Source organism: Garra rufa, chromosome 20, assembly GCF_049309525.1.
Source record: "Garra rufa chromosome 20, GarRuf1.0, whole genome shotgun sequence".
NCBI classification, from domain to species: Eukaryota; Metazoa; Chordata; class Actinopteri; order Cypriniformes; family Cyprinidae; genus Garra; species Garra rufa.
In genome coordinates, this window is record NC_133380.1 from 36,927,951 (window position 1) to 36,940,232 (window position 12,282).

Genomic DNA, 12,282 nt, shown 5'->3' on the forward strand with positions numbered 1-12,282 from the left:
TTCTGCCCGTAAAAGGGGCTGTCCACGACTGCATCATCTCCTCATGCACCTCCGGGAAGAAAGGAACCATGGCAGGATGCGGTTGTGAATCGTGCCCTGCACTAAGAAACCAATCATCCAGTTGTAAAGGCTCAGAATAGTCACCTCAAGCCGGGTGCTCATGGCTGACCGAGGAAGCCTTCAGCTTTGGCTGTCAGCTTTGGGTTCAATTCAGCAGTGGCAACAATACTTGAGGGGGGCAGCCCCACCAAATCTTTACCCTCAGAGGATGATAGCGTATCCCGCCATGCTGCTTTCATCATTTGATTCTCTGGGGGTGCAATGAATGAAATGCTAGGGCTGCCGCGAAAAGGGACATCTGGATAGGGTTGGGACTTTGGTCCAGAATGTTGATCCAGAATCATGTCTTATTTGGCATCACTGAAACCATCAGGGCTTGATGTTGTAATAGTTTGACTGCAGTGTATATACATGTAATGAGGGTTATAAAGTGTATACATTTCAAAACGTACCACAGATTAACAATTGTAATTGTCTATAAGGAGCAGTTGTGTGGATATTAAATATCTGTGTTTTTGAAAGAATAGGTGGAACATTAACCCATTAAGTAATGTCAATGGAACTGCACGTTGCTGACGTTTTGTAGTTTGCTGTTTGGTCATTTGACCTACTTTCATTTTGGCATTGACAACTCGGTTTATATAAATTTGCTAAACATTTGTAGAACAATTTTTTTATAACATAGAAACTCAGAATATAATAAAGTAATGCATTCACTCTAGAGCTTTTTTTATTGTTCATTGTTGTATATTTACTATTCCCATGCATGTTTGCGTGTAACTGATACTGTACACTCTAAAAAATGCTGGGTTAAAAACAACCATTTCTGGGTTATTTGGCAACCGAGACAGAACATGCTTGGTTATTTTGATCCAGCTTGTTGGGTTTTATACAGGGGTACCCAAACTCAGTCGTGAAGGCCCAGTGTCCTGCAGGGTTTAGCTCCAAGCCCAATTAGACACACCTGAACCAGCTAATTAAGATCTTATAAGGCATACCGGCAGGTGTGTTGGGGCAAGTTGGAGATAAACTTGGCAGGAAATCGGCCCTCCAGAACCAAGTTTGTGCACTCCTGGTTGTATACATTAACCAGTTTGTTGGATTGTTTTTTCTGACATAGTGCTGGGTTAGTCAACCTATTTAAGGTTTTTCATTTTAATAAAAATGCGTTCTAAAATATGTTTATAAAAATAAAAAGGTTTTAGGTTTACATTTTAGGTAAAATTTGTAACATATAACAGCAAAGTCACGTCGTGTGTCAGCCCTGGTCACGCATTTGTTTGGCGGGAGGTAAAACTGCATGGTGGCACTGGCACATTGTTCACTTTTTTTGAGGTTTTTGGTTTTCTTTTATTCACAAACCTATAATAGTATTTTCTTGATATTCTTCAAGGAAGTATAAGATATAGGCCTACGTTAAACAGCTATTTATGTCATATTTCTGTCTAGAAAGTATTTTAATAATAGCTTAAATTATAAAATCTTTTAGCCCACACTATTCATCAAATAACACAAATCCATGTCCATGTCTTTAAGACACCAAAGTAGATAGATCTCCGACAATAAATAGATAATAAATACTGTTCTATATAAAGTTAATTTCTGAGTGTGATGATCTACTGTATGTGATCTTTTCACCTTTTTCTTTCTGTAAGAATGGGTGCGGCCATTTGTAAATTTTATAGGTTTGGCTTCCGGCCTCATCAGCACCCAGTTATTTTTAGCTGTACAAAACAGCTTGTTTTCCTGCTTAATATTGCAAAGTGCCGTATTATCTTTAATTATGAGCACACTGTTACAGTTTTACCATTTACTGCATGTTGCTATTCTTCTAGTTATTTCTCTATAGCGGCTAATGAACCGGAAGTCTTATACATAGGTTTACTTATGTGTTTGGAATAAGGTGAATATGATATTTTCTGCTCTCAAGGATGTGGCTATCATGTGTTTTGCACCATTTTAAATTTTAGACCATAGTGTTATGCAGAGGGAAAAAACACATGTAGGAAATGTTTCTTTACAGCACTTTTATTTTCAGAGACAGGTTTTTCTCACATCCAAAAACACAACAGTGAGTGTCTTTCGATGTTTCGATGTTTGTCAGAATTTGTGTATCAACAATCATTTAAAGTTAAATGTTGGCATGAGTTAGAAAATTGTCTCACAAAGCGGCATGCTATGACTTTAGCAATTACGCTGTGGAGTGCTTTGCTTTATTTGGCTTGCTTGTCCACCACTTGCGCTGGAGAAGGAACCAGCAGAGGATTGAGATCCACCAGATGTAAGAGAATGGGATCCACTGAAGGATTGAGATCCACCTGAAACACCGATAGATCCGCCTGAAGGACAATAGAGAAAGAGTCATTAATGTGTAATGTACAACATACACTACCTGAAACTGACCATCCTACCACAATATACACAGAGAGATTTCAATTACCGTGAAACGGACCCCTGGAAGAAAAAAAGAAAGAGGAAGAAAGATTTAATTAGTGAAGCCATTCCTGATGATATAACAATTCATGCTCCACTAATTTGAACTTTTATAAAGGAACAAACTTACCTATTGTCTTGATTTTCCAGGAGGTTCTTGTAGGTGGCGATCTCCTGCTCCAGACGAGTCTTGATGTCCAGCAACAAGGCATAATCTCGTCCCTGTTGCTCAATGCTAGCTCTCAACTGAGCCAGCTCAGCTTCCAGCATGTTGATTTGGTTCTGGAAGCCTGCTAGCATAGAGCTGTACCTAGCCTCTGTTTCCACCAGTGATTTCTGCAGTGCTGATATCTGTTTGAGGACATGGACAAAAAAACGTCATAAAGCATCGTTGCTCTGCTTTTTTCTGCTTTGTTCAGGTAATGTATCTAATCTCTCTCATTCTACATTCCACTCATGTCTCACCATGCTGACTAGAGACTGTAGCTCGATCTGTAGACTCTGTAAGGTGTTTCGCAGCTGTGTGATCTCTGACCTGGTTGTTTGTATGGATTCTGTGCTCTGGGCCACTTCTTTGTTCAACCCTGCCGTCTAAACAAAAGACAAAAACACTATATCACAATCAAGGCACTGCATCAAGTGAGATTCTGGAATATGTGGTTTGTGATTCAGTGAAATCAGGAGTCTTGCAGTGTGTTAGACAATTCACAACCAGTGAATTCAAAGAGAAAAATGTCTTACCTTTTCGTTAAACCAGGCTTCCTGTTCTCTGCGGTGTTTCTGTATGATGTTCTCATAATGAGAACGAATCTCCTGCAGAACCTTGTTCAGGTCTTCCTGTGGTGCAGCATCAAGCTCTACATTCACTGTACTTGTCAGCTGTGACCTCAGTGAAGCCAGCACCTTTAATGCAGCAATATAATATAATAAATTATAATATTATATAACGTAATAGTCCAAATGTTTAACATCAGTTTTACATAGATGATCTATCGGAAAACTACTACAAACCTCCTGGTGGTTCTTCTTCATAAATGCCATCTCTTCCTCCAGACTCTTGATCTGTGATTCCAGATCGGCTCTTGCCATGGTCGTCTGTTCCAGCAAGCGGCGCAGGTTAGCAATGTCAGACTCCACACACTGCCGCATCACCACTTCATGCTCATATCTGATTGGTGGAAAGGTGACAAAGGGAATAAACACACCAATCATTGTTTGAACACCACCAATGTCACTGGAACCAGCAAGTTTATTTTTATTTTTTTTAAATAAGTCTCCTATGCTAAGGCTGCATTTATTTGATCAAAAATTCAGTAAAACCGTAATATTGTAATTTTTCTAACTGTTTTCTATTGTAATATGTTTTAAAATGTAATTTAAAGAGAAAGCGGATTTGTTTTTTAGAAGCTTGTCTTCAGTGTCATGTGATCCTTCAGAAATCATTTTAATATGCTGATTTGCTGCTCAATAAACATTTCATTGCTATTTTTATCAATGTTGAAAACAATTGTGCTGAACAATTTTTCAATCAAACTGTTTTTATCTAAGTTCACATGAATGTGGTCAACACTTTGTAACTTACTTCAGCCTGAAGTCATCAGCAGCCAGTTTAGAGTTGTCAATCTGCAGGAGGATGTTGGCGTTGTGGGTGGTAATATGGTTAATCTGAAAAATAGAACATTTAATACATGAGAACACATATAAATGTGGATACTGGCTTTATATGGATGTATCATAAAATTCCGAGAAAGCAAGATCTGTGATTGTCGGGGGCAGCCGTGGCCTAATGGTTAGAGAGTCGGACTTGTAACCCAAAGGTTGCGGGTTCGATTCTCAGGTCCGGCAGGGATTGTAGGTGGGGGGAGTGAATGGGGGTACAGCACTCTCCCCACCCTCAATACCACGACTGAGGTGAGACTCTTGAGCAAGGCACCGAACCCCCCAACTGCTCCCCAGGCGCCGCAGCAATCCGGGTGTGTGTGTGTTCACCACTGTGTGTGTGCACTTGGATGGGTTAAATGCAGAGCACAAATTCCTAGTATGGGTCACCATACTTGGCCTCACGTCACCTCCTTTCCTTTTTTTTATCAGCTGCTATTGAGGAACAAATGTAATTGCATTTAGATATCACTGTACCTTGTCCTTCAGGTCCCTGATGGTGTTCCAGTAGGGGGTGTAATCCCTCTGTGCGACCGTCCCTTTCTTCTCATAGTACTCGCGGATCTGCCTTTCCAGGATGGCATTGGCAGCCTCCAGCGACCGCACCTTCTCCAGGTAGGATGCCAGGCGGTCATTTAGGTTCTGCAAGGTGGCCTTCTCATTCAGCTGATAGTCCCCTCCGAATCCTCCACCATAACCTCCACCAAAACCGGATCCTCCACCAAAACCGGATCCTCCACCATATCCCCCGCCAAAACCAGATCCTCCACCAAAACCGAATCCTCCACCAAAACCGGATCCTCCACCAAGGCCACATGCTCCACCAAATCCTCTACTGTATCCTCCGACTCTGGAAGAGCTAGAGATGCGGGTGCTTCCTCCTAAACCACCTCCATACACGCTGTAGGCTTTCTGTGGAAAGGCCGTTGAACCACAGCGACTCTTGCTGGCAATGGACCTTGAGGTCATGGTCTTTGGTCCTTTTGAGCACATCTTGTGGATGGATACAGAGATGGATAAACCCAGAGAGGACACTGCAGGAAACAGAGTTGTCCAAACGAGGATGGCACCTTTGAGCCCAGCTCGGACCTCTTATAGAGATGGAGATCCAGGGCGGCTCCTGGACTCTGTGGGTGGGTGAAGGAGGGTGTGTGTGGGAGAGTGCATGTGTGTCAAGTCCAGCTGTCACCACCAGCAGAGCTTCCTGCAGTATGATAACTAGGCTTTTTTTTATGTGTGTGTGTGTGTGTGTGTGTGTGTGTGTGTGTGTGTGTGTGTGTGTGTGTGTGTATACAAATTGTGAGTGTGTGGTTGTGTGTTTACGAGCATGAGCAAATGTTTCTGCCAGCGGAGAAAATCCCTTAGACATTTAGGTGCAGAAAAACGAAGGTAAGCCGGTCATGCAAGATTGGAGATTTTACAAATTGACCATTTTAATGATAATAATATAATAAATGTGGCTGACAGGTATCTCCCTAAGGTGATGTGAGATCATCTGGGGTAATATCACAACCATTTAACAGATCAGACGGATCAACTTGAGTATTTTTTTATTTTATTTTATTTTATTTTATTTTATTATTTTATTGTGAATGGTGAAATGTCTTAATATTTATTATCTAGGTAAAAAAACAAAAAAAACAAGAGGAGTACAAAAAGAACTACAAAAGTTTCCATTTTTAACTAGTAAAACTAAACATTAAACTTGCTTTCTTTTTAAAACTGCTTTTTGCAAGTGTATAAAGTGTGTGTAAAGCTTGTATACAATTAATTCATATTCCCTTCAAAAGGTTTCTCAAATAAAACCAGCCACTTCATTACTTGATCCCATACCCACTAGTGTGTTTCAATCATGTTTTGCTTGCTTGTGTCCTGTTGTCTTGAATATTATAAATAATTCTTTGTTGTTCCAGCAGCTTTTAAAATAGATGTGGTTACCCCTGTACCAAAAAAGACAAGCACTGATTATGAAAACCCTAATAATTTCCATCCCATTTCCAATCTCCCTTTTCTTGCTAAAATATTGGAGCGAGTTATTGCTACTCAGTTAATTTCTCATTTAACTGAAAACTATCTTTTGAGCCTTTGCAATCTGGCTTCTGCAAGTTTCATAGCACTTAAACAGCATTGGTTAAGGTCACTAATGATTTGCTAATTGCTTTGAATTCTGGCATCTTTCAGTTTTGAGCCTTCTTGATCTCAGTGCAAATTAATTTAGAAACAGTTTTTGGGGTCTCTGATACTGCACTTAATAGGTAAAAGTCCTACCTCACAGATTGTAATCAGTTTGTTACCATGGGTGACTTTAGGTCTGAGGTTGGTGCAATCTGGAGTCCCTCAGGGATCAGTTTTGGGCCCTTTGCTTTTTAATATCTACATTTTCCCACTTGGTCAGCTTTTGAGACCTAAAATTTTATTTGAATGCAGATGATAACATAGATTCAAAACCTGATGATACTGCGCCCAGGAATTTTCTTTTGTCTTAGCAACAAAAAGGCTGATATTGTTTATTGGTTCACCCACCAATTGTGTAAAGACAGTGCAAAACTGTTAAAACACCGTTCTTTCATTTTAGAAATATTGCCAGATTATGTCTAATGCTTTATTTCCCTGTTGATAAGAAGTTTATTACAATTTAGTATTTTCCCATATTGACTAATGCAGTGCTTTATTGGCTGGGGTTTCAAAAGCTATCCTAAACAAACTGCAGGTCATGCAAAATTCAGGTGGTAGAATCCTAACTATAACTAGGAATAGAGATTATATCATCTTGCAGTCCTTGCATTGGCTCCCTGTTCGATGTAGGGTTGATTTTACAAATCTGATGCGTACTTATAATATACAGAGTACCTCTGTATTTGTCACAGTGTATTTTTGCACAGTTCCCCAATTAATAAAGCTTCTTTAATCTATATCCGAGTCTGAGAGAGACAGAGAGGTTTAGTGTTCTGTTTTGCTACACTGGAGGGCGCTATGAGCACTAGATTCAGTATCAGTATCAGATATCAGTGGTTCTCGTCGGGTGCAGTGGCGCGCGCCTGTAATCCAAGCTACTGGGAGGCTGAGGCTGGCGGATCGCTTGAGCTCAGGGGTTCTGGGCTGCAGTGGACTGTGTCGATCGGGTGTCCACACTAAGTTCAGTATCGATATGGTGCTCCTGGGGGAGCTCGGGACCACCAGGTCGTCTAAGGAGGGGTGAACCGGCCCAGGTCGGAGACGGAGCAGGTCAAAGCCCCCGTGTCGATCAGTAGTGGGATCGCGCCTGTGAATAGATACTGCAGTGCAGCCTGAGCGATACAGCGAGACTCAGACTTTTGCGTGGGACTATTTAATAATTGTATTAATATTTTATATTAATAGTTTAATATTTGTCTGCCACATGCATTAGAACGTGAAAAATGTGATGAAGCATCAAAAAAGTTGGTCTAATTATGACTATCACAAACAAACTCACATATCAGGACTGTTTGTTTTTTTATTTTTATCCTTTATTTTTATATTGCCCCTCCAAAGGGTTTTAACAAGGTGTATGCTACATCAAATCTTGGGCCATTTGCAAACAGTTTTATTGTTTTATATTTACATTGCATTTAAGCACTCTGCAGAGACACTTTTTTTTTCATCTTTCTGATCTTTTTTTCTCTTAAAAGGTTTTGCATGTCTCTCGATTCGCTGCTGTTTCGGCATGAGAATCAACGTTAATCGTTTCCTGTGATAGTGATTCCAGTATAAATGCGTTAAGATAGATCTTTCCAAGTAGCCTATTATATACCTTGCAACAAACAAATAACTGAAATAGTCAAAACTGAAACAGAGTGAAAATCATTGCTGGACAGGTGTTTTGAAGCTTTAAAATGGAAGATTTCACTACTAAGGGAAAGATGTACTGTTCATATTGAATTTTACTGTAAGTAAGTAGTGATTTGATATCACAGAACACATTGAGCAATACAGGACTGCACCACCACTGCCCATTTTTTGGTAAAGTGCCGTACCACACCCAGTCTAAGTTTGATTGCAGCAACTTGTTTTAAGACAGTAACACAAATTTAATTCTGATTCATAGCATTCCCTGAAGTCAACCAAACAGTGAAATCTCAGCACGTCTCATCAGTCAGCATCCGAGCACAAATAATGCCACTCCTATGTCTGCCAGTGAGTCTGCTTTTCATGTAGAGGCACAGTTGAAAGTTAGTTTTCTGCTATTTTCTCTCTGCGTTTCACTTACTCTTTTGTTTTTGTCTGTTTATGAAGATTACTTGTCATTACATGACCTGTTACATCCTGCATAGCTCATAAATGTATGCATAGAACAAATATGTCTTTAATCTTAGCAAATAAGGCCAAGCTAAATAACATTTGTATTCATCATCAAATAAATGCGTGTGTAGGTACATGTCACTCTTTCGGTCTCTTTTTCTTCTGCACATGTTTTCCTCTATATATAGGCTCAATTTTATCCAGTCTACACAATTGCAATTGTTTATGAGGGTCAAAGGTTTTTACTGATAAAGGGGAAGTCAATGGCCAGCCAGCAGTTATGACCTTCCCTTCACCGCTTTTGTGATGTATCTGTTGCTGGGCAACAAATACACTATTGTTGTGAGACTGTTATGGAAGGAACTCAAGAATAACACTGGGAAAACTGATACTTGGTTTATTTCCCTCACAGCCTTGTTTCTAGTGATTTCTTCAAATTAGTGTTTTCAAGTAATGGAAAAGTGTGGCACCACATTACAGTCTAAATCTTATCTCAGGAATGTGAAACAAGCAGACACACCTTTTGACTCTTTCATTTAGGAAGACCATAGTGTTCAGATGAAGAAAAACACTGTAAAAAGTAATTCAAGACAGCAGCTTTATTTTCAGAGACAGGGTTTATCACACACAAACAGGAGTATCATATGTTTTTCTTTTAATAACACTTGTTCTCGATGTTACTTCAGTAAACATTCAAAACCAAATGTATGTGTGTGTCTAGATGTTGTCTCATAAAGCAGTTTGCTCAGCATTTATCATTTAGTACTTTTGGGATGATGATGATGATGTTGTGGTTGTTGTTGTTGTGAAACCTTAAGGTAGACAGAGAGAGAGAGACAGTCAGCAATGTAAAATTTAATCCATTTACTGTCATACCTGAAACTGACCATCCCACTGCATTACGCCAAAAAAAAAAAAAAAAAGATTTTAATTACCTGGTCCTTGAGTCCTGGAAAAAGAAAAAGAAAAGATGCATTAGTGAAGCCATTCCACAATTGAATAGCGTAACATGGTAACTCTATAACTCTAACAACTAAAAGAAATGAACTTACTTGATGTCTTGATTTTCCAGGAGGCTTCTGTAGGTGGAGATCTCCTGTTCCAGACGAGTCTTGATGTCCAGCAACATAGCGTACTCTCGTCCCTGTTGTTCAATGCTACCCCGCATTTGACTTAGCTCGGACTCCAGCATGTTGATTTGGTTCTGGTAGCCTGCTAGCATACCGCTGTACCTAGCCTCTGTGTCTGCCAGTGAATTCTCCAGTGCCGCTTTCTATGCGAGTAAAGAGAACATTCAGAAATAGGTTACTACAAACTGATATATATATATATAGTGAAAATAAAATGGATTGGAACAACATTAGGAAGAGTAACTGATGACTGAATTGTCATTTGTGACCCTGGATAACAAAACCAAGCAGCATGGGTATATTTGTAGCAATAGGCAAAAATACATTGTATGGTTTAAAATGAATAATATTCCCTTTATGCCAAAAATCATTTGGATATTAAGTACAGATCATGTTCCATGAAGATATTTAGCAAATTTCCTAATGTAGATATCAAAACTTAATTTCTAATTAGTAATATGCGTTGCTAAGAACTTCATCTGAACAACTTTAAAGGTGATTTTCTCAATATTTTGATTTTTTTGCACCCTCAGATTCTAGATTTTCAAATATTCTCCTATCCTAACATCAATGGAAAGCTTATTTATTCAGCTTTCAGATGTCATCCAGGGTCACATTTTTGGGTAAACTTTCACTTGCTGAGTATCAGAAAAATACCACTAAGGTGCAAGTCCACAAATGGCCCCTTCAGATCTCCAGACAGTTATAAATGGCTTCTCTCATTCTTTTCATTGTACCTCACCAACTTTCACAGCCTTCTTGACATATCACACACTCGCCCTCTTTTACATCTGTTTCTGGATTCTTATTTGGCCTGCTTTCCTAACCCCTTAAGTAATATTTTCCTGAACTTCGGTTCAGATAATGTAATCTCTCGCCCTTCCCTTCACTTCCTGCATTCCATTTGTGTCTCACCATGCTGAGTTGAGACTGTAGCTCGATCTCCAGACCCTGCAAGGTGCGTCGCAGATCAGTGATCTGTGTCTTGGATGTTTGGATGGTCTCTGTGCTGATGGCCACTTCTTTGGTCAAGCTTGTTGTCTGAAAGAGACAGAAACACAAAATATGAATTCAAGTACTGCATATCATACGCTGAGCTGTACCTGTTTTACCTCAGATACCAGCTTGAATATATGGCTTTTTATACAGTCTTGCAGTACGTTTGATAGCAAAGTAGAATTCACAACTCATTCAAAGAGACGTCTTACCTTGTCGTTGAACCAGGCTTCCTGTTCCCTGCGGTGTTTCCCTATGATGTTCTCGTAATGGGAACGAATCTCCTCCAGAACCTTGTTCAGGTCTTGCTGTGGTGCAGCATCAACCTCTACGTTCACTGTGCCTGTCAGCTGTGACCTCATTGCAGCCAAGTCCTGTAAACACAAAAGGCTTCAGCGTCAGGTCTCTGATTAGCTTTACAAGTTAAGAAAACAACTACAGGCAAGTTTCTACAAACCTCCTGGTGGTTCTTCTTCATAAACGCCAGTTCGTCCTGCAGACTTTCGATCTGCATCTCCAGGTCGGCCTTTGTCAGGGTCGTCTGGTCCAGCAAGCGGCGCAGGTTAGCGATGTCAGCCTCCACAGACTGCCGCATCACCAATTCGTGCTCATATCTGATTGGTGGAGAAGCAGGATGAGGAATAAACTATCATGCATGAATCTTTTAACAAGTTATGGCTACAGAGAAATATAATTTGAGAGAATTTACTTTATTCTGAAGTCATCAGCAGCCAGTTTAGAGTTGTCGATCTGCAGGAGGATGTTGGCGTTGTAGATGGTAGCATTTTTGATCTGTAACGAAAAGCATTGATATGCAGTTTTTAATCAATTCTGAACATAAAAGTGGGACAAAATGTCATTACAGAACATGCTAAATATGTGTTTTTAATATGAGAACAATATGAGGTGTGTTGCAAGGATTCTCTATTACTACACAACTCAACTAGAATTTGCTATCACTGTACCTTGTCCTTCAGGTCCTTGATGGTGTTCCAGTATTGGCTGTAGTCCCTCTGAGCGATTGGCCCTTTCTTCTCATAGTACTCACGGATCTGCCTCTCCAAATTGGCATTGGCAGCCTCCAGCGTGCGCACCTTCTCCAGGTAGGATGCCAGACGGTCGTTCAGGTTCTGCATGGTGGCCTTCTCATTCAGCTGGATCATGTCATTGTCACCTCCACCCAAGATTACACCAAATCCATATCCTCCTCCGGCTCCTCCACCAAATCCATATCCTCCTCCGTATCCTCCACCAGATCCATATCCTCCACCATATGCTCCACAACCTCCAGTTCTGTAAGTAGAGATGCGGGTGCTTCCTCCTAGACCACCTCCATACACGCTGTGGGCTTTCTGTGGAAAGGCCGCCGAGCTCCTCTGAGTCTTGGTGACAATGGACCTTGAGGTCATGGTCCTCGGAACCGAAGAGGTGGAGGTGCGCATCGAGACTTGAGACATGGTGGATGGATGCAGAGATGAGAAGAACACAGAGAGAGGACACTACAGTTCTCCTGAAGAGAATTGGTGCCTTCAAGCTTTGCTCTGACTACTTATAGAGATGGAGCTCCAGGGCGGGTCCTGTATTTTGTGGATGGGAGGGGGAAAGGAGGGTGTGTGCCAGACCCTTCTGTAGCCTCTAGTTGAGACTCAAGGACCAGCATTCAGTTTCCACCCTAGTGAGGAAACTGCAAAGGAATGTCTCTGTGTCTGTGTAAACTACTGCAATGTCCTCACCCCTGAGATTT

The 12,282-nt window shown here is 40.6% G+C and overlaps 2 protein-coding genes across 2 annotated transcripts; both read right to left on the reverse strand.

Moving 5' to 3' along the window:
• Positions 1-2,619: 2,619 nt before the first annotated feature.
• On the reverse strand, positions 2,620-5,521 carry LOC141293541 (keratin, type I cytoskeletal 19-like). The gene is made up of 7 exons (XM_073825566.1): positions 5,476-5,521; positions 4,630-5,186; positions 4,076-4,158; positions 3,505-3,661; positions 3,235-3,396; positions 2,959-3,084; positions 2,620-2,844 (listed from the first exon to the last, which is right to left on the reverse strand). Exons 1-7 carry the CDS (start codon positions 5,519-5,521, stop codon positions 2,620-2,622), a joined length of 1,356 nt encoding a protein of 451 aa, XP_073681667.1.
• Positions 5,522-8,996: 3,475 nt separating this feature from the next.
• On the reverse strand, positions 8,997-12,064 carry krt94 (keratin 94). Its single transcript, XM_073826341.1, has 8 exons — positions 11,504-12,064; positions 11,248-11,330; positions 10,996-11,152; positions 10,751-10,912; positions 10,458-10,583; positions 9,465-9,685; positions 9,348-9,361; positions 8,997-9,224 (listed from the first exon to the last, which is right to left on the reverse strand). The coding sequence occupies exons 1-8, from the start codon at positions 11,993-11,995 to the stop codon at positions 9,172-9,174; spliced, it is 1,308 nt and encodes a 435-aa protein (XP_073682442.1). The 5' UTR covers positions 11,996-12,064; the 3' UTR covers positions 8,997-9,171.
• Positions 12,065-12,282: the final 218 nt, after the last annotated feature.